This window comes from Pan troglodytes, chromosome 13 (assembly GCF_028858775.2).
Source record: "Pan troglodytes isolate AG18354 chromosome 13, NHGRI_mPanTro3-v2.0_pri, whole genome shotgun sequence".
NCBI lineage: Eukaryota > Metazoa > Chordata > Mammalia > Primates > Hominidae > Pan > Pan troglodytes.
This window is the reverse complement of record NC_072411.2, coordinates 142388241-142412460: the sequence shown is the minus strand read 5'-3', so window position 1 is coordinate 142412460 and position 24220 is coordinate 142388241. Positions and strand designations below refer to the sequence as shown.

The 24220-nt window shown below is 54.1% G+C and overlaps 2 protein-coding genes across 3 annotated transcripts; both read left to right on the top strand.

Annotated features, from left to right (window-relative positions):
* The first annotated feature begins 4312 nt into the window (after window positions 1-4312).
* On the top strand, window positions 4313-6153 carry OTOS (otospiralin). Of its 2 annotated transcripts, none has more exons than XM_009444691.5 (4): window positions 4313-4558; window positions 4816-4909; window positions 5090-5116; window positions 5825-6153. In XM_009444691.5, exons 2-4 carry the CDS (start codon window positions 4852-4854, stop codon window positions 6007-6009), a joined length of 270 nt encoding a protein of 89 aa, XP_009442966.1. In that variant the 5' UTR covers window positions 4313-4558; window positions 4816-4851; the 3' UTR covers window positions 6010-6153. The 2 variants fall into 2 exon arrangements, with proteins under 2 accessions (XP_009442966.1, XP_009442965.1); XM_009444690.4 differs by having other exon boundaries at window positions 4315-4558; window positions 4734-4909.
* A 2576-nt stretch (window positions 6154-8729) lies between these two features.
* On the top strand, window positions 8730-18620 carry COPS9 (COP9 signalosome subunit 9). Its single transcript, XM_003309556.6, has 5 exons — window positions 8730-8931; window positions 11156-11228; window positions 14074-14107; window positions 15134-15251; window positions 18228-18620. The coding sequence occupies exons 1-5, from the start codon at window positions 8806-8808 to the stop codon at window positions 18603-18605; spliced, it is 729 nt and encodes a 242-aa protein (XP_003309604.3). The 5' UTR covers window positions 8730-8805; the 3' UTR covers window positions 18606-18620.
* The last annotated feature ends 5600 nt before the right edge of the window (window positions 18621-24220 follow it).

The window sequence follows — 24220 nt, the reverse complement described above, 5'->3', positions numbered from 1 at the left end:
GGCAGGCAGGAGGCAGGCAGGACACAGCCAGGCAGGAGGCAGGCAGGACACAGCCAGGCAGGAGGCAGGCAGGAGGCAGGCAGGACACAGCCAGGCAGGAGGCAGGCAGGACACAGCCAGGCAGGAGGCCGCATCCCTTGCTGAGACCGAGGACACCAAGGACATGGGCCAGGGGGATGGGGGTGGGGTAGGCTGTAAGGAGAGGCCATGTCCCCCATTGAGACCGAGGATGCCAAGGACACAGGACAGGGTGACAGGGGCTGGGATGGGCTGCGAGGAGGCCGCATCCCCTGCTGGGACCGAGGACATGGGACAGGGTGATGGGGGCGGGGGTGGGCTGCAAGGAGGCTGTGTCATCTGCTGGGACTGAGGACAACGAGGACAGGGAACAGAGGGATGGGGGCTGGGGTGGGTGTGGAGGAGGCTGCCCGAGGGTCCTGGGAGGAGGCTGTACTTATGGGACAGACAGGTGAGCAGAGGAACCGATGTGGTCAGTGGGGCTGCTGGGAGGGGTGGACAGGTTCCAGGCAGCGAGCAGAGCCCCAGTGCCGAAGCAGGGGGCAAGTTCCTGGGGCCCTGATGGCGGGCTGGCGAGAGAGGAGCTGGGAAGTGAGTCAGCAGCAGGAGCCTGCGCTCTGAGGCCAGACGTGGGAGCAGCGTGGACTTTCCAGAAGCCTCCCTGGCAGCCGAGGGGTGAGTGGTTTGAATATGGCCTGTCTGCTCCGGAACACAGGTCCAAATCTGGTCACCATGATGGCGGTGTCGTGATGGGGCCTTTGGGAGGGGTTTGTCGGTAAAGAGGGGCTGGTGCTTCCTGTCGGGAGTGGGTCGACCCTCTCGGGAGCACGGCTGTTATAAAGGCAAGCTCAGCTGCCTCTCGCCAGGGGCCCCCTTTGATTCCCAGCCATGCTGTGGAGCAGCACGAGGCCCTCCCCCGAGGTGGCTGCCCAGGCTTGGACTCTCCAGCCTCCAGAAGCGTGAGCTGAACAAACCCCTGTCCTTTATAAATGCCCAGTCTGTGGCATTCAGTGAAGACCAAGACAAGGGGACAGGGAGGAGCACGCAGGAGGCACAACCCTCCAGAGCCCATGTCCGGGGGGACTGTGTCTGTGTCTTTAGGACTTTAAATCATGAACAAGTGTCTGTGCTTGGCCTGTTCCTCCAGGAAACAGAGGTGGGCTGGGCACAGGCCTGGCCACCCCAGGCTCAGTGACATCCACAATAGCCCAGGCTTGGTGTTCCCGAGCTGGACAGCAGGGGGCACCAGAGACCACCCGATCTCTGCACTGCCAGCGGCGCCCGCAGCCCGGCTCTGCCTGGTTGGCTTGGGACCCACCAGTGCCCACCAAGACCGTCTTGTGTGTGTGAGCATGTTCTCGCCCCAGCTAGACGAGACTTCCAGAGGCCTCCGATGCATCCACGATGGGTGGGGACTGTGCGGGGCAGGGGCAGGAGCTGGGGCCGGGGAGCAGAGACCCTGCAGAGTCACCTGGAGAAATTTCAAAACCACTGAGACCTGGACCCATTAAATCAGAATCTCACGTTAGGAGGCTGGAAATCCTGACTATTCAAAAGCTCCCACGTGGTCCCAATGTGCCGCCAAGGTTAAGAGCCACTGCTTGAGACGGTGGCCCTGGACCTGCCCAGCACCACCTAGAGACGTGTTGGAAATGCAGATTCCCAGGTCCCTCAAGCGCGTGAATCAGAACTCTGAGTGGGAGGGGGCCAGAAAGAGACCTGCATTTTAACAAGCACTCCAGGGACTCTGAGGTCAGGCCCCCAGGGGACTCTGACCCCCAGGCTGAGAACCGCTGCCCGTGCCTCGCAGCCCAAAGTGTGCTGGGGGACCAGTAGTATCCTCAGCTCTTGGGAGCTGGTTAGGGATGCAGAATCCCAGGCCCCCCACCTGTTGAATTAAACCTGCATTTTAACAGGACCCTTGGGGAATTCTTACAGTTTGAGAACCATTGCTGTAGGGGCTGTCACTGAACAAGAACAATATACACAGCTTGGTGTGCAAACCCCTACAGAGGGCATTCCGGGTGGGCTGCAAGAGAGCAGGTGAGAGAGGAATGATGAGTGAGTGGCCAGGGTGGCGCCCTCCAGGGTGCAGGGGAGCCAGGGCCCTCTGGGTAGGGCCAGGGAAGGCTGTGTCCAGGCCAGCGAGGGACAGTGACCCTGCAGGACCCAGGAAGCAGGACAGTGCATGGCGGTGGGGCAGTGCAAGTGGCAAGATGGACCAGGACAGCCCGAGTGATCAGCAGCACACAGCTATTGGTGGTGCTGGGTGGTTTCTTTTTAAGATTTTTTTCCTTACATAAAAATAATAAATTAAGGAACATACATATACCCAGAATGAAGAAAAACCACATATATACGCCCATAGGTCCACCGTCCAACACCATTACTGCTTACTACTTCTAGAGTTTTTCCACGTATAGTCTTTTATTCAGTCATTATAAAGATACGGTACATGCTATCATATCTCATCTTTCCTAACGCCATAGGCGTATTTTCACATCATCTTCAGACATGTGGTTATTAACAGAAGGATGATAGGCCCATCCTCTCTGGCGGCCCCATCATGGTCAGAGGCTGAGGCAGGGCCCGGCCCACCCTCACCCTCCTCCCCTCTGCATCTAGCTCCCACCTTCCCTGCTAGACACGGAGGTTCTGGGCCCACCGCCGATGCTGGGCTGTGCATTTTCAGACAGGGCCTCCCAGACTGTTTCCCGGCTCGTCCTCCCAGGCCCTCCCTTCTTCAGCACCTTCCACAGTCGCAGAAGGCCCATTCCTGTAGCAAGCTCACTCCGTGTCTGGCCACACTCCCCCCAACCCAGCTGGACACAGTATTGGTGCTCGAGAGGGGTCCAGGGATGGGAATGCTCAGGGTGGAATCTGGAATTGGATCTCTGGCTTGACCAGATCGAAGACTGGTTCCATTTCCCATGGAGAAGAGGGCACTGTCACCCACCCAGTGCAAAACAGAGCTATAGAGGGCAGGACTTTGGGCGACCAAGCAGCTGAAGCCACGGAAATAAGGACCGTGGGCTTGGTTGGTAACTGGAAAGTGTGCTGCCGAATCTGGGAAAAGACAATGACGAGCGCAGAGCTTAAATTCCCAGCTCAGGGGGCAGGTAAGGAACCAGAAATAATCTGAGCTGTGCAGGGAAGGGTGACGAGCAGGCCTGGGTCCTCGCCTCGGCACCTGGATCTCAGAGGGGCCACTGTCCCTAAGCTCTATGCGCCAACAAATGGTTGTGCTGAGCACCTGCTTCCTCCCGGGGGTCGGAGATCTGCACACGCATGAGGCAGAGGGGGCTGCATGAACAGCCCTGGGCTCTGAGGTTCTGAAGGGCTCCCCTCGTGGGGAGATTTCACAGGTGTTACCACAACGTGGTGCTGGGGAATGGAGAGCATCCCGTGGGGTCCTCGAGAGAATGCTGAGTCCCACGAGTCCTCCTAGGGCATCTTCCTAGTGAATCATTGACCTGGGTGCTCTTGGTGACCCTGAATACAACTGCCCTGAAAGAATCCATTGCCTCCTGTAGCCACAGGCTCCAGATTTCTGAAAAGGAAACCCAAAATCTAATCCGTGGATGGCTGCCTTACCATCTGAATTAAATTAACCACCTCTCTGGGTATCTTTGGTTAAATGTATGGCATTGTGTGGGGAGAAATGAGCCCTTAATCATTTGGATGGGGACATGTGAGCAGACTGTGATGAACTCCAGAACCATGGGACACATGGGTGAGGAGCTTCCCAGAGTCCTTAAACAGCCCCCAGGGTGACCAGGAATGACAGGGTAGACTGCCACAGCAAATTCGGCCCCTGATTCAGTGGGGTGGCGGGACCCCACGAAGCAGGACCAGGAGGAGGCTGTATGTACTGGAAAGACAGGTGAGCACAGGGACCGATGTGGTCAGTGGGGCAGCTGTGTAGTCAGAATGGCCCTGCCCACAGAGACCCTTGGTGCTGGCTGCTGGTGTCCCATGGTGGGGACAGCCTCCTGCCCACCTACAGACTGACATTTTGGATCGCAGGGAAGCTCCCACCTGGAGACGGAAGTCCATCTTGACCCCACACTTTCTGCTGTGGCTCTGCTCGGTGGACGTCCTGCAGGCAGGTCCCGCTGATGGGGGCTCCTCCTGCCTGCTGGTTTAAGTGGAAGCAGCGCTGGAATTATTCAGCTCCTTCTCACGAGGGAGGAAATCTCAGCCAGCCCCGGTATTGGACGTAGGATCGCTCCTTGCGGAGAGGAAACTGGGTTTGTTTCAAGTACCAATGCTGAATTCAGTCCTAACAATTTCAGAAATGGCCGAGCCAAGATGTTTTTCTCTCAGTTTGAACTTTGGATCAGATTCCCAGAAGTTGACACTCTGTGCCTGCCAGCAGGGCGACAGGAGCCCACGGTCCTCCGGTGGGGATGAAATATATTCAGTTTGACTGTTCAGGCAGGTGACGTGTCCTTCCTCATCTGTAGCCCTTCTATAAAGAGGACCCTTGAGCTGGCAGCAGAGCCCATCCAGGCAGCACGGCCAGCTGAGCAGAGACAAGGTAAGCTCTGGAGAGGCCAGGCAGAGTGGAGGGGGTGCAATTTCTTAAGTCATGGAAATTAAGGCCAATTGAGGCAGGGATTTCACCTCCAAATAGTGGATTGAAACCACTGAAATGGAAATTGCTAGGAAAACAGCAAGAATTTTTTTTTAAAAATCCATGCCATTTTCCCCAGGGCTGCCCACACTGGGACTGGTAGAGGAAGCCGGCCCTGACGGATGGGTGGTCTCGCCCTTCCTGGGTTCATCCTGCTGCAGGTGGGCCTGAGTCGCAGATCAGGAAGCACCGGGAAGATGCAGGCCTGCATGGTGCCGGGGCTGGCCCTCTGCCTCCTACTGGGGCCTCTTGCAGGTGAGGGGCCGCTCTGGAGGGAGGCAGCCACCAGGACCCCCGACAGCCCTCCTGTTCTCTCCCCTCCCGCACGCATCCCCAGGCTGCTGGGAAACCTCAGAGCCCTGCAGCTGGTGTCGGGTGGGCCCAACCGGCACCTGGGTGGTCCTCCTGGGTGACAGCTCTTCTCTTCCTTTGCAGGGGCCAAGCCTGTGCAGGAGGAAGGAGGTACTGTTCTCCAATTTCTTTCCTTTCATTTGCATAAGTAACTGGTATGCAGCGGGGAGAAACTGCTGGGGAGGGCAGCAGCTTCTTATCCCAAGAAGACGCATCAGGGGCCCTGGCTCAGCTCAGGCCCAAGCATGGAAAACATGGCCCTCAAGAGCCAGCTTGGAGCTGTGCAAGCAGAGGGTCTATGAGCTCCTTCCAGCTGGGACCCTGCCCTCCAGCCACCAGGGAACACACTGGGCAGGGGGAGCCAGGGCCCCATGACCCCTGACATTCCCACCCTCAGACCTGGGTTCCAGCCCCCAGGCCCTCCCAACTCTGAGCCCTAGCTCAGTCCAGTATCTTCAGGGCTGCCCTTGCCCAAGCTTTAGGACAGGTTATACGGGGGGTAGCGGAGTGGGGTGTCTGCGCTCCGTTCTGAAATCCCAGCAGGTGGCTGCTGGTGCCCCACACCCTCCCCACACAACTCCTTCCTCAAACAGGACAGGCCTTCCCCTCCCTCTCTTCCCTTTCTTCTTCTTCCTCTGTCTCCCAGACCAGATATCCCCAAGGATCTGAGAGGGGACGGGCTCAGGCCCCCACTCTAGGAAGGTTGTATCACTGTGGGTAGAGCTGGGAACCATCCACTTGCCTTGAGACCTCCGAGGATGGTGTCTCCAGGCAGGACCATGGGGACAGCCCCCAAGGCAGGTGTCATGTGTCTTTCAGACCCTTACGCGGAGCTGCCGGCCATGCCCTACTGGCCTTTCTCCACCTCTGACTTCTGGAACTATGTGCAGCACTTCCAGGCCCTGGGGGCCTACCCCCAGATCGAGGACATGGCCCGAACCTTCTTTGCGCACTTTCCCCTGGGGAGCACGCTGGGCTTCCATGTTCCCTATCAGGAGGACTGAATGCTGTCCAGCCTGGTGCCCGCCCACCCCACCAGGCTGCACTCGGTCGGGCCTCCGCAGGCATGGAGTCCCCGCAAAAACCTGGCCCCTGCAGGAGTCAGGCCTGGTCTCACGCTCAATAAACTCCGGACTGAAGATGCACAACCAGCGTTGTGGGTTGTCTTTCAAGGACAGCTGCGCTCAGGCCCCACTTACTTTATTTCACAAATGAAGCTGGTTTTATTTTGATTCCTGGGGAGCACTTTCATAAACTCTTTCATAAATGTGCAACATTTCCATCCACATTGGCATCAACAAGGGATCTTATATCCTGGGCAGGCTCAGGACTGGCTTTCTGTGTCTCTCACTCATCCATTTCCCACGATGATCCTGGGGGGCGCTGCAGTTCCCCCAGATTACGGGTGAGGAAACTGAGGCAGAGACATGAGGTTACAGCCTGACTTGTTAAGGTCACACAGCTGGTTAGGGGGTAGCTAGATTCTAGTCCAGGCACCCCCGCTCTGGGCCACTAAGCTGGGCAGCACGCAAACCCACAGTGAGGGCTAGGCTGACTCCACACCATGACACACCCCTGGGAGCAGTGCCCAGGAGGCAGCAGGAAACGGAACTGAGAAACCCCACCTGTATCTGTCATGGGTCAGGGACAGCGGGGCCTGGGCAGGCTCTGTCTTCCAGGGACAGCTCTAGGCTTTGAGGATGCTGGGAGGAAGGGGGCTTCACCTGGGGCACCCTGGGGCACTGGAAGACTGGGCAGGCAGCATGATGGTGTCTCAGGGATGGGCCTCCAGCAATAGGATGGCCTCTGCACAGGTGGTGAGCCCCCCATCCCTGTAGGGTGTACAAGCAGACCGTGGAGACCCACAGCTCCACCCCTTAGCTAGTAAAGACCTTGACTTAATGGGTCACTCTTCTTAGTCACTGCCAAGCCCCTGTTCCATCGGACTGACTTTCACTTGGGTCCTTCAGGGTGACGCGCATTGGCATGGCATGAGGCTCACCCAATATCCACTGCCAGCTTCTCCCTGCATCCCACACTGTCCACTCAGGCCAGGTGGCCCCTTTTCGGGCCACACACACCCCTCACATTTCAGCTCAATTCCTGTCCCTGGAACTACCCTCATCCATGCCGCCCCCCACTCCCCTTCTCTACAGCCTAACCCCCAAACCCACCTCCTCTGTTAAAGAAAACATTATTGGAAATTTTCAGAAGTTGTTCTGAACCCTGGAGACGGCTGTGGGGACCACTGCAACGGGATCTTGCAGTGGGGGAGGGAGACCAGGCTCAGCTCGGAACAGCACAGGCAGTGGGGGTTTGCGGCTGAGGAGCAGGTGGGGTCGCGGGTGGAAAATGACTGGGAGGAACACAGTGCGGGACGGGATGCTGGCTCGGCCGACCCCGCAGGGCTTTCGCTAAAGACAGGCCTGGGCCATCAGACATCCTGGGGATGCTGGGGGACCAGGAACCCGATCCAATATCCAGGGTGGGGGGCTCAGGCTAAACCAACTTAGCAGGGCTCTCTGCGAAAACTGAACCTGACAATGCAGTGCACAGATGGGCCTGGGAGGAGGTTAGGAGGCCACCGAAGTCTGGCTGAACAAGGAATCTTTGGCAAAGTCTAGTTCCAGGACCTCTTGCTCGCTCTCCTTCCCTCCCCTGTTCTTCCTCTCTCCCTCTCTTCCTCCAACCTTCTCCCTCCTCTTACCCCTTTCCTTCTCCTTTCCCTCGCATTTCTGTCACATTCATTTTTTTTTTCATTACGGTAAAACTTCACAAATTGTTTCCATCTTAACCACATTTCAGTGACGTTAAGCACATTCACGGAACTGTGCAGCCATCACCAGCAGCCCTCTACAGATCCTTTTCATCTTTCAAGGCTGAAACTCTGTCCCCACTAAACACGAACTCCCCATTTCCCCTTCCCCAGACCCTGATAACCCCCTTCTACTTTCTGTCTCTATGACTTTGACTCCTCTAGGGGCCTCGGCTGAGTGGAATCATGCGGTGTTTGTCTTAGGACTGGCCCGTTTCCCTCGGCAGAGCGTCCTCAATGTTCCTGCGCGTGGCAGCAGGTGTCGGCATTCCCTTCCTTTTAAAGGCTGAGTAATGTTCCACGGTGTGCGTGGACCACATTTGCTTATGCACGTATCCATCGATGGGCAGGGACAGCGGGGGACGCTTCCCTTTTCATTTATTATAAATAACGCTGCTGTGAACGTGGGGTAAAGACGCCCCTTGGAGCCTCGGCTTTTGGTCCTCTGGGCTTGTGCCCGGAAGGGGAGCGCTGGGCCACGTGGGTGTCCGTGTTGGATTTTTCTGGGACCTGCCCCCCTGTCTCACTCCCCGCCGCGGTGCGAGCGGCCCCGTGTGCCGCGCACCCTTCCACCCGTGTTTTGCTGTTTTTTTGACTCTGGGCGTCCCAGGGGTGCAGCGGCCGTGGGGCCCTGGTTTGCTTTCACCTCTTCATCTGCTCACTGGCCGCGAGTGTGTCTTCTTCAGACAAACGTCTGAAGGTCAAGCCCTGGGCTCCTGTGACCCCGGCCGTCTTTGCGGCAGAGTCTGAGGCTCCTTCTTTATTCTGGATCTGGCCTCTGGTCGGAGGCGTGCTCTGCAGGCACTGCTCCCATTGCTGGCGGCCTTTTCTCCCCGTGGCCGCCGGGCCGCCCATCAGAGGCGTTGCAGACGCCCGCCCTCGCCAGCGCAAAGACAAACGCCGGTGCCGCGGACGCGCCGGCGGCCGGGAGCACCCCAGCGGGCGGGCACCACAGAGGCGCGGTCCTCCGGCGTCTAGATCTGCCATGTGGCGCGCGCCGGAAGCGGCTCTGAGGCCGGAAGTGAGCCTAGAGCGCTGCGGCCCCGAGATGAAGCCGGCGGTAGACGAGATGTTCCCCGAGGGCGCCGGGCCCTACGTGGACCTGGACGAGGTGGCACGGGCCCGGCGGGAGTCTCCGAGCGTGGGGAGCGGGGAAGGGGGAGCGGAAGGGCGGCGTCCTGGTGCGCGGGTCCCGGGGAGGGGAGGCCGGGCGGGTGGGCGATGGGCGCGGCTCCCGGGCTCCCTGCCCCGCGGAGAGCAAATCCCGGTTTCTCCGAGCACCTGGTGAAAGGCGGCGACCGACCGCGGCGGGAAGCGTGTGCCCTAGCCCGGGGGACCAGGAGGCGCAGCCTGAGGGTTGAGTGCCTGCTGGGTGCCCCCAAGGCCCCCGGGAACACACCCGTGGTCAGAGGAGTTGCGTTTGCTGCTCTTCGATGGCTGCAGCACCCCATGGGGGCCCGCGGTGCGTCTCCATAACGCGGGTGGGGAATCAACCTCGTGTGGGATTTGAGCTCGTGTTAGGGGATTTGGGGGAAGAAAGTGGGCTTTGCTGTGCCTTGGAAGCGAGGATAATTCTCCGATTGGGCCTCTTAATCTTAACTAGAATGAGGGAAGACTGGAGCAGCCGTCATTCCTGTCGGAGCGGAAAAGGAGACGTCTGGCATTTATGTGCTTTGCGTAGTGGCCTCGTTCTTCTTTCTAGTTATACAGGATTATACAGTCGTCTTGGGGTTTTGTTGGTCTCTATTGTGTTCACAGAGTGACCTTGTCTGATGTGAGCGTTCTGAGATGGTTTATGGTCAGCAGGAGAGCACCACAGCCTAGCTCAGATTGGCAGGCCAGCTCCTACATGTCAGGGCCTTATGTGCTCTTTCTCAAAGCTTAGGGGCTACAGAGGTGGTCAGAGGCAGCCCTTGTGCTTGTGGAGGTAATAGCATGGCAGAGCGGCTGATTGCAAATACCAGGTGTCATAGAAAGCCGAAGGCGCACCGACGGATGGACCCTCAGGGCTTTGAGGGGGCTCAGCAAAGGTACAGCTGAGGAGTCGACTCTGTGGCCAAATGCTGGGGGACGCATTGGTGTTTGCCAGGTAGTGGGGGATGAAGGCCCGGCAGGAGCAGAGCCCTGGGTTGGGGGATGCCGACTGGCTCACCAAGGGAAGGGAATGTTGTGTCGTTTAACATGGTTGAGCGTGCAGTGCCAGAGAGAGGGGAGACAGTGGGTAGGGACTCTCTCCCTACCCAGATCATGAAACCATCTGGAACCGTGCTAAAGAGGGTGGCTCTGTGCACCCCACTCCCGAAGCACTTCCATTAAACCCAGGCTTCTCAGTCCTGTTTTACAGTCACAGTCCTAGGCGATGTGGAGCCGCCGGAGGGCTTTACAGTGGGGAGTGAGAGGCTCCAACTTGCTCTGTAGGGTGGCAGCATTTACGGGTGAGAGGGTAGAAAAATGGGAGCAGGGAGAACAGGAGACTTGAAGAGGGTGTGAATGAGGCAGATGGAGGTAGGGACAAGCTTTAAGTGGTAGAATGCGCGTGGCTTACTGTGCTGATGGGGACAGGGAGGGAGGCTGAGAAGCCAGGGGAGGAGGCTGAGCGTCCTGGCTTTTCTGAGAGTGTCTGAAAGGGAACAAGGGCATGCAGCTACGTGGGGATCAGGGCAGGTCTGAGCAAGCGGCCTTGTGAATGCTGGGGCCAGGGCAGCAGCAGGACCTGTGGCCAGCTGTCCAGGGTGCTGCTGTCAGAGGAATCTGCTCCCTCTGTCACCGGTTGACTCTAAACAGGATCCAAAATCCTGAGGGCTTCAGATTGCCCAGCTTGGGTTGTGACATGGTTTTTCCACTGCCGTGGAGTTGTGGCAGTGGACGGTCCATGATAGCAGCCGGGCACCAGAACCTCAGAGGCAGAGCAGGTCAGTTTCCTCGGGGAAGTGGTTTCGTTCCCAGAAGAGAGAGGGAAGGGATCCTGAGTGGAGGCGATGGGCTCAATTTCGCATGTTTGTGGCCTCTGGCGATGTCCGGCGAGGGATCGGAAAGCTCTCCTTGAGGGGCACAGAGAAGTAGTGGTGCTTAGGTCAGTGGTAGGTTTCTTTTTTAAAGGCAGACAGGAATCAAGGAACAGAAGCCCTTGAGAGACCTTAAAAATCATTCCTTTGAATTCCTCCCCCTCCCCCCAATACACATTCCTGTGTCTGGAACTAAAATGTTGACTCCAACTTGAGCCTGTTTCCCCTCACCCATCTTCTTTTTTTGTGGGGGTAGCGGCCCTGCAATGCACTTATCACCTGTTCTTTCGGAAAACGCACCTGACGTAACCTTGCCTTTCCATTCCCCAGGCGGGAGGCAGCACCGGGCTCTTGATGGACTTGGCAGCCAATGAAAAGGCCGTTCATGCAGACTTTTTTAATGGTAAGGATGCTTGGAATGGGATGCCAGATTTAATCTGAATATTTCTTCTCTAGGTGAAGGCAGTGAAGCAACTTGGTGACATGAATAATTTGGATCATAAGGTGGTAGAGCCCCTGCGCTCCTCTCAGAATGCAGTGCAGCCTCTGTGGAGCGATGACACGGCCTGCGGCCACTGGCAGGCAGCCTTATTTTTCAGGAGAAAAGTAGCATGAAATTGTTCCCAGCTTGCAGCCCAGTAGTTGAGTTTGAGCTCTGGCATGCGTGTTACATGTGCCTGCGGACACCTCAGACTGTAGCCAGGTCTGGCCCCTCACCCCACACACGGCCATAGGAACCCCGTCTGTCTCCCTGTCTCCGCCCTCTCTGGGTAGCCGGTTTCCTTTCCTCTCCCAGCCCACCTGTGTTTGCCTGCCTGGGTTCTCATGCCCTCAGCTGCCTTTGCAGAGGGACAGCCATACTCCAGCTCTTGCCCAGCTCTGAAATCAGGACGCAGGATGTGTTTTCCTCTTGATTTAAGGGCTTCAGTGCTAGTTACCAAAAACATGGGTAAACCAAATAAACAGTGAAAAGCAAATTTTCTGTAACATCTTCAGACCTGCTAGAGGGAATATTTCTCATTCTCTTCTGATTTCTTCAGGCCTTATTCCTATAGATGATATTAACCTTTACTAAGGGTTCAAATCATAAGTAAATAAGATAGGTTTCTTACTCCAGAGAGTGAGGTGGCATTTTTCATCCTGGTTTAATCCATGGTGCTTGCCTCTACAGAAAGCTCTTGTTACTAGTTAACAGCTAGGACGTGAGCTTGCCACATCGGTTTCTAACTTACCAGAGACCCCCTGCCATCCTGAGTCCCTGCTGCTTCATCAGGCTTACTGTCAGCCAGCCATTGCCTGAGGGGAGCAGCCAAGCTGCTGAGTTGGGGTGCAGGCTTTCCCAGGGTGCCTGGCCATGCCCCTGAGGCAGCATTCTTGCTGCTACCAACTGGAGTCAGAACTGGGGCAGATGACATTTGAGATGAGCCTGGAGAACTGAATAGCATTTATTTCAATTCTTTATGCCAGAGCGAGGTGGGAGAAGGGTGTTGCCTTCAGAGGGAACAAATTGTACAAAGCTGCAGAGCGCTCTCCAAAGCTGCTTTGCAAAAACACCAGCTCACCAGGGCGGCTTTGAAGCTTTTCACGTGGGCAGGATTGGGCAGTTGCTAATGCTGGCACCACACGCTTGCATTTTGATGATCTCCTTCAAAGTCCCATTTATCCTCTGCCAGCCCATTGGTTAGAGGCGATTGCTGTGTTCTAGTGTTTGAGTTCACATGACTTCCAGAGTCAGCCCTTGAATCCTGACGGGAAAGCATCTCTGAGAGGGACCCAGGCCCTACCCGTCAGGTGAGCGCCCAGCAACCTGAGCATTGTGGGCGCGTGTCTGCCTTTGAGCCACGGCCGGTCAGGGAGGGAACGCAGGAGAGCTCTGTGTCCCCTGCCTGCCCACCCACTAAGTTCACAAAGCACTCACTGTCCCATCAGGTTGTGACAACCCCATGTGTTCAAGAAGCCATTTACTTTGAGAGACCTCTGTGGGCTGTGGATGGGGCTTTTGCTAAGTCCTTTTTACTCGTCAAACAGATGGGTTTTGCTGGGCTGCTACACCCTGGGCACCAGGGTTCTAGCCACGAAAGAGACACTCTCTCTTCCCTCGCCATGTCTTACAAAATTGTGGGTCCAGAAAAGTCAGCAGGCAGGGGCTGGACTGTGACAAGAGCCCTGGCAAAGCGTGGACGGCATTGTTTCCGGGAGCACAGCAGAGGGAGGTTTCTCCAGAGGGGGCAGCAGAGCAGAGGTCGGAAGGTGTGGAGTCAGCCAGGCCCAGGACTGCGCAAAAGTGCTCCTAGTGGCGAACCACAACCAGCAGTCGGGAGGCAGTGAGGATGTGGGGGTGCATCAGTGTGGCTGGGGAGCGTCGGGACCCTCTGCAGTATCCAGAGATGCCTCAGGGACGCCACCCTCCCCAGGAAGGCTGGATGCTGTGGTGCCAGCAGGCTCCTGGCTCTTCGCTCTGACCCTCCAGGAGTTGAACCTCGCCTTTCTAGTTCATAATTCATACTGCACATTTTCAGTGCACAGTACATGTGAGTGGGCTTTTAGTTGTATTTTCACCTCCCATTGTGAAAGTGATGATTGCCTGTAGTAGGGAATTTGAAAAACACAGAAGACTAAACAGAAGGACAAAATCTTTCCTGGGGGGCCTGATTTTGATGACCCAAAGCAGGGCACTACGTGTTTGCTGCGTTTCTTCCAGTGAGAATGGGCCTTAGCAGGTGTTTCTCAGGCTTGAGTATCATTCACGCTCCCTTACTGGAGGCGTCACCTTTCTGCAGCCTAGCCCGGCTTTCTCATGCTCACAGCGGCAGCCGGCTGCTTTCCCTCTGCCCTCAAGGACCCAGCACGTGCCTCCCAGCTTCATCTCTCCCCGGCCCCGGCAGCGAGGGCAGCATCTTGGGTGCCCGTGCACTCGTGGGTGCAGACACGGCACTGGCGTGTCCTGAGTGCTGAGTTGTGGCTGTGCGGTGGTGTCCGTGGGACTCAGAACAGCCCTGCATGCATTTTCTTAGGATTGTCTTTTAAATGAAAGCTAGAAAGCACTCTAGCCAACACTGTCCCCTTGGACTACATGTACGAGCCCTGGTTGGCTGAAACTGAAAGTCTGTTACGGGAAAAGTCTTTTATTTCATTGGATCATTGACGATTATCTCTGTATTTTGGACTACTATATAATTCATTCTGAAGTGATTTCTTCAGCCCTTACCCTTGTATGTGTAACTACGTGGTTTTGCTTATTTCCCTAGATTTTGAAGATCTTTTTGATGATGATGACATCCAGTGAGATGCCCTCTGGCTGCAGGTGGGGCCAAGCCCTTGGTACAGAGCCGCAGTGTGAGCCTGCGCAGGACAGTTTCAGGTGGTTTTAAAGAACACGTGGAAATCCCTTGAATTTAGGACCTGGTTAACCAGAAAGATAAGACTGTTCTTAACGACCTAGATGGTTCTGTTCATCTCTGAACGGGATCAGGTTTTGTCCTCACTCCAATTAAAAGAAAGCAATGTCACATGTGGAGTGATCTCTTTCTTGCACTTATGAGTGAATGTTGCAGTCCCTAAAAGTCTCTGTGTGTTTGTGTGTGCATGCATGTGCGTGCATCTGTCAGCACGCTGAGAGAACCACATTTGTCTGGTAGCAGATACCTTGTGTTAAGGTGCTGTATGTGCTGGAGCAGGAGGCAGCGCGGCCCGTGCACAGCTGGGCCTGCTGACAGCACTTGGAGGACCTTGCCACGGGGCCGCCCCTCTGCTGTGTGGGCAGGTTCCCACTGTGTGTGTCTGTCAGCACAGTCGTCCTTATGCTGTCCTCTGGCCTCCACGTCAGGGCAGCTGCCCCTAGGCTTAAGAACTAGGACGACAGGATGCGACTGCAGGAGACGCCTTCTGCGTGGAAATGCACATTGGTCCATTTCAAAGGAGAGTGTAACGCCCATGTGGGAAGAGGGGTCTTGTTTCCTGTAGGCCCAGCTCAGTAGTCGATACTGGCAGTAAAGCAGCGAAGTTGCTGTTTGACATCCATCTCGAAGTGAAGAGTGTTTCTCAGGCCAGGAGACGCCCAGGCCCAGGACTTCAGCAGTTCCCATTTTCAGAGTTAAAGCCCCTCAGTGGAGGGACCTGCTGCCCCCGCTACTGGGAACCCGCTGAAGGGTGTCACCTTGTCATGTTTACAGAAGAGACATTTGTACTGGAGGCCAGGTGAGATTTTAAGCAGAACCGAATGTCAGCTCTGCCTCTTTTTCTCATGAGTGGTGAGTGGATTTCCACCCTGTCATCCTGATGGAGCTCCTGTCCTCTGTTGGGGCTCAGCAGCTCAGGACTGCCCAGGACAAGCCAGCAGTCCTCCATGGTTCCCGCACTGCGGCGAGGGCAGTCGGAGCACAGGGTCCGTGGGAAGGCAGCAGAGCGGCCTGTGGTGTCGGAAGAGGTGAGAAGTGCATCTCTGTAAGAAGGTCTGCACTGGGCTGCACATTGAGGCTGCCGCTTTGTTTCTGAGACCCACGTGGCTTATCTGCAGGCGAGGAGCAGGGTTTCCAGCGGCCAGGCGTGCACGCCGTCTGCACTTGGAGAGGGTGGGGTTTTTCAGTGCTATGCTCTTGCAATTCATTTCGTGAGAGTTGTTTTTACAGTTTAATGAGTGGATTCCTCAAAGCAGGCATGGAGGGCTCTGTGGGGAACAACTAGGTATTTGGGTGAATTCTGTCGTGATCAGGTGGTTACCCTGCAGTTCCCCCTCAGCTGAGGTTTATTGCAGTCGCACAGGGCCTGCAGTACACAGTGGTAAGGGCTGTGGCTACACTCAGACTGGCCAGTGGCAAACACCACTGCCAGCGAGCTGCAGGCTCCTGCTGAATCCGTTCCTTTCTTTGGAGGGCTGGGCACAGTGGCTCACTCCTGTAATCCCAGCTCTTGGGGAGGGTGAGGCGGGAGGGTCACTTGAGGCCAAGAGTTTGAGACCAACCTGGGCAACAGAACGAGACCCCCCTCTCTATATAAAAATTAAAAAAATGAGCTGAGCATGGTGGCACGTGCCTATAGTCCTAGCTATTTGGGAGGCTAGGGCAGGAGGATCACTTCAGCCCAGGAGTTCAAGATTGCAGTGAGCGATGATCACACCACTGCACTCCAGCCTGGGCCACAGAAACCCTGTCTCTAAACAAAACCAAAAATGTTTCTTTGGGCCTCTGTTTCCTCCTTGGTGAATGGGGATGTCAGCCTCTGGCCTTCAGCAGGAAGGAATGATCCCAGGTGAAGAAGAGAGCTGCTGCAGAGGAACTCAGGCAGAGTGCAGATGGGCACACCCCTTCTAGACCAAGGCCTGTGAGCCCCAGAAGCTCCTGTGTGGGCCGTAGAATTTCAGGTTTGCCTGGTCTAAGCTGCTTTATGAATAGCAGTCTGCACATGTGTGCATGTCAGTGTCTTCTGCACATGTTGAGGCCTGTGTGGGCTCTAGGAGACCTCCCTTTGCCTTCACAGAATCCTTGCAGCTTCTTCAATACCATGAGGCCACGAGCATTGCCACCTGTTTTTCTTCCTCATCTCCCTGTGACTCGGCTGTCACCGTGAGGCTGTCAGGAAGGGTGATGACCCGGGTGATCGGACTGCAGCTGACGGGCCCAGCCATGCCCACTCCCGTGGCAAAACTCCAGCCATTGTCAGTGATGTGTCTTCACCTACACTGACAAAGAGGTATTTTCTCGGTTTTTATACCTGATCGCCTTCATCACAGAGACCTCTATACCGATCCCTGCCACATTTAGAAAGCTGCTGGGGGACCGCAGGCTCAGCTGCTGGCCAGATAATGAACCTCAGCAAGGCAGCACAGCTCTGCGGGGAATGCCTGCCTGCGTCTTGGAGCAGAATCGGCCGAGGGCGAGGGAGCCTTCTGGGGTCCTGGAGAAGACGCTTCTGTGAGAAAAGAAGGAAGCACTGTCCATTAAAATCCACGCAAGAGAGGAATTTGTTGGAAGGCTCACAGAAGGACAGCTGGCCCCAGGGCTCAAAGATCCCTGGACTCAACTACTTCCTGTTTCTGCCTGCCCACTGGCTTCTTGGGCCTAGAAAATCTTTCTCCACAACAGTTTCTTTCTCCACCGTGGTTCCAGCAGTCTCCACACTATATCTCTGGTAACACGCCTCCCGGGGTGGCAAAGGGGACTGTGTCCCAAGGGAAAGGCTTGAGGAAGGTCTGTGATTCACCCACCTTCCGCGAGCTGTGCGCTTTGCCCGCGTCCAGCCCTGGATCAGCACCCGGACTCTCAGCACACCTTGGTGGCATCGTCTTGGCCACACAGCGCAGGTTTTGTGTGAATAATCATTGCCTCCAATTAGTCCCAAAATACTACTCTCAAGTATGTCTTGAATGGTTTTAATGGTTCCTGGGTGATTTTCGAGGGGGTGTGAGTGGCCTGCCATCAGAGATGGCTGTCACTTGGGGGGCAGTGAACCCAGGGAGGGTTGCTCAGCTGGCTGAGCAAGGCAGAGCAACCCTGATCAAGGGATGCCTGGTCCCTTTGTCAAGGTGCTCAGCAGGCATTTCTTAAGTGTAAACAAGCAACAACAGAGGGACTTTGAAAATGACGGAATCCTGGGATCTTTTGGAGAGAAGAGAAAGCCACCCCAAGGGCACTGAGCCTGGTGACTGTTAGGTGGTGCCTTGCTGTGGAAGAGGCATGGGGTCTCTCTCAGATCTCTCCTGTACGGACGCTGATCCCACTCATGAGGGCTCTGCCACCATGACCTAATCACCCTCCAGAGGTCCCACCTCCTAACACCATCACCTGGGGGTTGGGGGTGAGGATTCGATGTGAATTTTGAGGGGACACAAATTTCTGAACAGTAGCACCTTGCAATTGGAGGGTGAGCAGACATGGCCCGATGTGGGCAGTGCCACGCCACCCAAAGGCAGGAGCTTGAACACATCTGGGATGCACTACCTGGTCAGGAAGTGTGTGTTTGAGAGAGAGAGAGAGAGAGAGAGACTGGTTAACGGGGGCCCTGGGACTCGACCTAAGCCTAGCTGCCTCTGGGTGGTTTGGAATTTCCCTGTGCCTGAGCTGTAAGGTGGGGTCATAATGATGCCTTGTGGGGCGTCCTGGTAGGGGTGGGGGTGGGGGTCAGCGAGCTCCTGTGGGAAATGCTCGGAAATGCTCTGGCAGTGCCCTGCACAGTAGTCCAAGCGCTGCCTGGGTATTCGCCGTTGATGATTATTAGCAAGCCTGTGGGTCCCAGGAACCCTGTGTCCTTGTACTTAGCCTTCCCCTCTCTGTCCTAAGTTCCTGTACCTTGTAGAAATACTTGTCTTCTCACTGGACAGAGTGACTTGTCCCAGGTCACTCGGAATTCCAGAGGCAAACCTACCAGACCTCGTTCTAGTGTCATGAGCTTCCTTGTCTCTCCCCAGAGATGTGAACTGAACGGGAGAGAAGTGGCAGCTTTGGACAGAGCGTTTGGGAGCACAGGCCATGGGCAGGGGGCGGAAGCGCTAATGTTTACCAGATGCAGAGAACATCCGCTATGTGGCACCAACAAAGCAACAAGTGAGGGGAAAATGGGCACAGGACGCTTAAGAAACAGTTTACGGAAGAACCAATCCAAGTGGCTGGGAAGTTATCTAGAGGGGCTCACAACCACGAGAAGCAGGCGAGATGTCAGCGAAGACAGCAAAATATCAGTTTCTACTCACTGGAGGGGTAAATGTTTTCAGAGTGATGAAACACCATCCGTTGCTGGTGGAGAAGAAGGGAAGAAGACCACACAGCCATGCATAGATGTGAGGTAGGATGCAGAGAGGTGTGTGTTTCTGACATTATCTATTTATATACATGTCAGATAGCCATTGTGTTCCTGTGTGTGCAGAGACACATGCTTTTTAGGTGAGTGTCAATGTGGCGTGTGCCCGTGTCTATATGCCCCAACGTCGGAACACCTACCTAGAGTCCTGTGTCGCTTAGTGACGGTGTTCCCTTCTGAGAAATGCCTCATTAGGTGATTCTGTCATTCTTCCAACATCACGGAGTGACTGACACAAACCTAGATGGCTTAGCCGGCCACACACCCAGGCTGGAGGCTGGAGCCTGTTGCTCCTGGGCCACACACCTGCACAGCTCGTGACTACTGAATCCTGGAGACAACCGGAACACAATGCTGAGCATTTGTGTGTTGTGAGACAAAGTGTCAAACCTAAGGAGCCCTGTTTGCTCATTTCTGCTTGCCAGCGTAATTTCACAAAGTCCCTGTGTGCAGTGCTCCAAAGATGCTTTGAAGACAAAACAGGGCAGAGCACACGCCACGCCCACATCTCCCGCCCGAGTCACTGCGTTCCATGTCTTTCCTGCACAAGGCAACGCCTGTGAGTTAGTGATTGTGCCTGTGCGATCTACCACCTGATGTCCTCCTGCACAAATGCCGATGCGATTCTGCTCTCAGGGAACTTCTGAGCAGGTTCAACGTGACTGTGTCCTGAACCCCACCACCTGCATCTCCGCAGTGCACTGACACCCTGTGCGGGGCAGTTGGACAGGACCTTGCCAAGGGGCTGCTCCCAGCCTGGAGGACTTAGTCTGGAGTCCTCAGAAAGACTTCTGAATAACACTGGTTTAAATGCCTTCAAAGCTTGACTTCTTTTCTTGCATCAACAGTATCTAAACATATCTAAGCCTAGAAAAGGAATGGTTAAACTGTGCTGTTATAATCTGATGAAGCCACTGGTGCGTATGCCGTCTATTTTTGCCCAAAATGGCATTATGTGGTCATGACTGTAGAGCAAACATGGACAGATCCAGAGGGAGAAATAGAATACGAAAATATAGGAGACTCCAGAACTCCTATACGAAAATAAAGGAGACTCCAGAACTGTACAGTCACGGGCAGACCATCCAGAGAAAGTCAGTGAGGAAAAAGCCAACTTAAACACCGCTACAGACCCAGCGGACCTGACAAACATTCTTCCCCCAACCTGTGTGCTCTGCCACCAGCTCCTTGATGGCAATATGGTAACGGCGATGAAATTGAAGATACACAAGAAAGTGGGGTTTGCAGCATGTTTTCCATACGACAAAAAAACATGGAAACAAAATGAATGCTCATTCTTGAAAGAGGAAATTATGGTGTGTCCCTACCATGGGGTCCTGCACGTCCTTACCGTGGTGTCCCGCACCCACCAGGCAGAGCATCCCTACCGTGGGGTCCTGCACCCACCAGGCAGAGCGTCCCTACCGTGGGGTCCTGCACCCACCAGGCAGAGTGTCCCTACTGTGGGGTCCTGCACCCACCAGGTAGAGCATCCCTACTGTGGGGTCCTGCACCCACCAGGCAGAGCGTCCGTATCATGGGGTCCTGCACCCACCAGGCAGAGCGTCCCTACTGTGGGGTCCTGCATCTACCAGGCAGAGCGTCCCTATCATGGGGTCCCACACCCACTGGACAGAACATCCCTAACATGGGGTCCCACACCTACTGGGGAGAATGTCCCTACTATCGGGTCCTGCACCACTGGGTGGAGTGTCCCTACCACGGGGGTCCTGCACCCACTGGGCAGAGGGGCTGGAGTTTCAACCGCTGGTGTGGAGGGGATTCCACAAAGCCATGTGGCTGGGAAATGTGGGATGCAGAGAGGTAGGTGTTATCTCACATATTCATAATGATTTACGTATACATCGACATTTTGTGTGTGTGCATAGGTGTACACTTTTTAGATGAGTGTAAATATGGCGCGTGCATCAATCTGTATAAAATGCCACACGCTTGCACTGTGCGGCTCACCTAGGCCCACGGGCCATGATCAATCTGTATAAAACGCCACACGCTCGCACTGTGCGGCTCACCTAGGCCCACGCGCCATGATCACACCCCTGCATATGATCATACAGATATGTATGTGTATGTGAATGTTTCATGAAAGACTGTGCTTACAGCCCTGTGGGGAAGGATGAACACTAAGGCCGCTGTGAGAACCCACTGTAAAGCACGAGGGCAGGGCAGGTGTTCAGAGGGTGGGTGCAGGCCCCGGACCCCACTCTGGAGGGGCCTGGGGGAGTGTGGATGGAGAACCTTGGGAGAGGATGCACAGTCCCGAGGGAGGGGAGGGGCCATTTGGGGTGGGCAGGGGGCCTGAGCGTCAGCGAGGGGCTGGGCAGAGGGTGGCATTCAGATGGCTTTTCTCCCCAGACCCAGGGGCTGCCCCCAGCAGGGGTCCCTCTCTATTTCCTTAGATTCCGTGTTTGCAGCTGAAGCAGAGAAGGAAAGCCTGGCCTTCAGGGTCCAGGGCTGTTCATCAGCACAGGGCTGAAAAGAGGGGCTGACTGCAGGGCTCAGTCCTCTGAACTGGAGGAAGCCTTGCTGGTGTCAGGGCCCTGGTGGCGCCTGCAGAGGGGCTGTTTGCCTAGAGAATGAGTGCACCTTCTGGACTGGGAACAGGCGGGTCTCAGCTGGAATCTGCCCCGGACATCAGTGATTTCTGCTCAACTGAGAATTACGTACATCATGGCAATATAGAAATGAATTTACACATATCCTTCGCCCACTTTTTGATGGGGTTGTTTGATGTTTTCTTGTAAATATGTTTAAGTTCTTTGTAGATTCTGAATATTAGCCCTTTGTCAGATGGGTAGATTGCAAAAATTTTCTCCCATTCTGTAAGTTGCCTGTTCACTCTGATGGTAGTTTCTTTTGCTGTGCAGAAGCTCTTTAGTTTAATTAGATCCCATTTGTCAATTTTGGTTTCTGTTGCCATTGCTTTTGGTGGTTTACACATGAAGTCCTTGCCCATGCCTATGTCCTGAATGGTAATGCCTAGGTTTTCTTCTAGGCTTTTTATGGTTTTAGGTCTAACATTTAAGTCTTTAATCCATCTTGAGTTAATTTTTGTATAAGGTGTAAGGAAGGGATCCAGTTTCAGCTTTCTACATATGGCTAGCCAGTTTTCCCAGCACACTTATTAAATAGGGAATCCTTTCCCCATTGCTTGTTTTTGTCAGGTTTGTCAAAGATTAGATGGTTGTAGATGTGTGGTATTATTTCTGAGGTCTCTGTTCTGTTCCATTGGTCTATATCTCTGTTTTGGTACCAGTATCATGCTGTTTTGGTTACTGTAGAAGGATATGAACAGACACTTCTCAAGACATTTATGCAGCCAAGAGATATATGAAAAAAATGCTCATTATCACTGGCCTCAGGGAAATGCAAATCCAAACCACAATGAGATACCATCTCACACCAGTTAGAATGGCAATCATTAAAAAGTCAGGAAACAACAGGTGCTGGAGAGGATGTGGAGAAATAGGAACACTTTTTCACTGTTGCTGGGACTGTAAACTAGTTCAACCATTGTGGAAGTCAGTGTGGCGATTCCTCAAGGATCTAGAGCTAGAAATACCATTTGATCCAGCCATCCCATTACTGGGTAAATACCCAAAGGATTATAAATCATGCTGCTATAAAGACACATGCACACTTATGTTTATTGTGGCACTATTCACAATAACAAAGACTTGGAACCAACCCAAATGTCCATCAATGATAGACTGGATTAACAAAATGTGGCACATGTACACCATGGAATACTATGCAGCCATAAAAAAGGATGAATTCATGTCCTTTGTAGGGACATGGATGAAGCTGGAAAACATCATTCTCAGCAAACTTTCTCAAGGACAGAAAACCAAACACTGCATGTTCTCACTCATAGGTGGGAATTGAACAATGAGAACACTTAGACACAGGGCAGGGAACATCACACACCGGGGCCTGTCATGGGGTGGGGGGAGAGGGGAGGGATAGCATTAGGAGATAGACCTAATGTAAATGACGAATTAACAGGTGCAGCACACCAACATGGCACATGTATACATACGTAACAAACCTGCACGTTGTGCACATGTACCCTAGAACTTAAAGTATTATAATTAAAAATAAAATAAAATAAAATAAAACAAACTACCTTTAGTCATTCCAGTCACATAAAAAAAAGAAAGAAATGAATTTATACAATTTGGAGGTCTCTTGTGGATCTGCAGATTGAAGCTTCCTGCAGGGCAGGAGGCCCAGATGATTTGTTCCAGCCAGCAGTCCTCGGGTGGTGTGGTGGTGTTTGTGTTTTTTCCCCCGCCTTTGGCCATTTTAACTTTAAAATTTATTTTGCTGAGATTCCATTTATCCTGTCACTTGGCAGGCTCACCTCCATGTCCCCAACTGCGTCCAGTATAGCTAAGGAAATGTTGAAAGCACCTGCTAGCCCTCTTGCTGAGGCAGGAAAACCACCAACCCTGCCATGAAAATAACATTTAGAACAGTTAGTTATGTTTTTTATTTATTTAGCATCTTGCCAGTGATCATAACAATCTCAAAAGATCCCTTCATTGAAAGCCAGCATTGAGCCCAGCATTCATATTCTATCATTTCATCCTCCGAAAGTTCCCAAGATGGACGTGGTGCACTGGCTTTGCTGATAAACAAACCAAAGCTCCCTGCGGCACAGTGATGCGTGCAGCCTGGTCTGGCCGTGTGAGGAAGGACAGGGTGAGGCTGAGAGCAGCAGTGCAGTGCGGGCCCCGTGCAGGAAGCGCAGGCTCAGCTCCCAGCTACCCTCTTGAGGTGTGACCTGGAGCAAGTTACCACACTTTTTTGCCTGGGTTTTCCATTTGCATAAATGAGGATTATGACAACACCCACCTCAAAAAATTAAAAATATCTGCTCAGCAAAAAATACTGGAGTGAAGGAACAGACTGTGGTGGGATCTGCACAGTACAGGAATCTGACAGGGGACTCACTTTGTCCAGAACACGTTGCCTATAACAGGAATTCCCATAAATCAACAATAAAAGCATGCACAGGCTAATGAAAAAGTGGGCAAAATGCATTTGATTGATAACTCATTCAGAAATGAATGTATGCAAATGATCAGTAAGCACCTTCAAAGGATGGCAACACCCTCACTCATCAGAGAAATGCAAATCAAAACCACGGTGAGGCATCACTTCACATTTCTGTCTGCCCCGAAAGTCTAAGATGAAGCATACAGCACTGAAAGTCATCAGGGATGTGGAGCCTCTCCTGGAACGGTGGCCGTGGGTGGGGGCCTGACCACCCGGGGAAAAGTTTGGCAGTTTCCTAAGTGAAACCTGTATCTAACCTATGGAACACCGCTCCCCAGTGAAACCTGTATCTATCCTATGGAACACCTCTCCCCAGCTTCCACTTTTAGGTACCTGCCTAAGAAAAATGGATGCATATGTGCGCGTGTGCACGCACGTGCACACACAGACACACACACACACACACACAGTCACAGAGATGTGTCCAGTAATGCCCAGCAGCTTTATTCATCGTAGCTCCACACTGGACACCGAAACAGAATATAGAGTCCAGAAATAAACCCACACACGCTTGGTCAGATG

What these genes read in the sequence shown, in the direction of transcription:
- OTOS (XM_009444690.4), top strand. Translation starts at nt 4,777, where the DNA reads ATGGGTGGTCTCGCCCTTCCTGGGTTCATCCTGCTGCAGGTGGGCCTG. An exon ending in CCTACTGGGGCCTCTTGCAG is followed by an intron (nt 4,910 to 5,089) that starts GTGAGGGGCCGC and finishes CTTCCTTTGCAG; the next exon opens with GGGCCAAGCCTGTGCAGGAG. An exon ending in GCCTGTGCAGGAGGAAGGAG is followed by an intron (nt 5,117 to 5,824) that starts GTACTGTTCTCC and finishes TGTGTCTTTCAG; the next exon opens with ACCCTTACGCGGAGCTGCCG.
- COPS9 (XM_003309556.6), top strand. Translation starts at nt 8,806, where the DNA reads ATGTGGCGCGCGCCGGAAGCGGCTCTGAGGCCGGAAGTGAGCCTAGAG. An exon ending in TTTGATGATGATGACATCCA is followed by an intron (nt 14,108 to 15,133) that starts GTGAGATGCCCT and finishes GTTGGGGCTCAG; the next exon opens with CAGCTCAGGACTGCCCAGGA. An exon ending in GGCCTGTGGTGTCGGAAGAG is followed by an intron (nt 15,252 to 18,227) that starts GTGAGAAGTGCA and finishes GTCTCTCCCCAG; the next exon opens with AGATGTGAACTGAACGGGAG.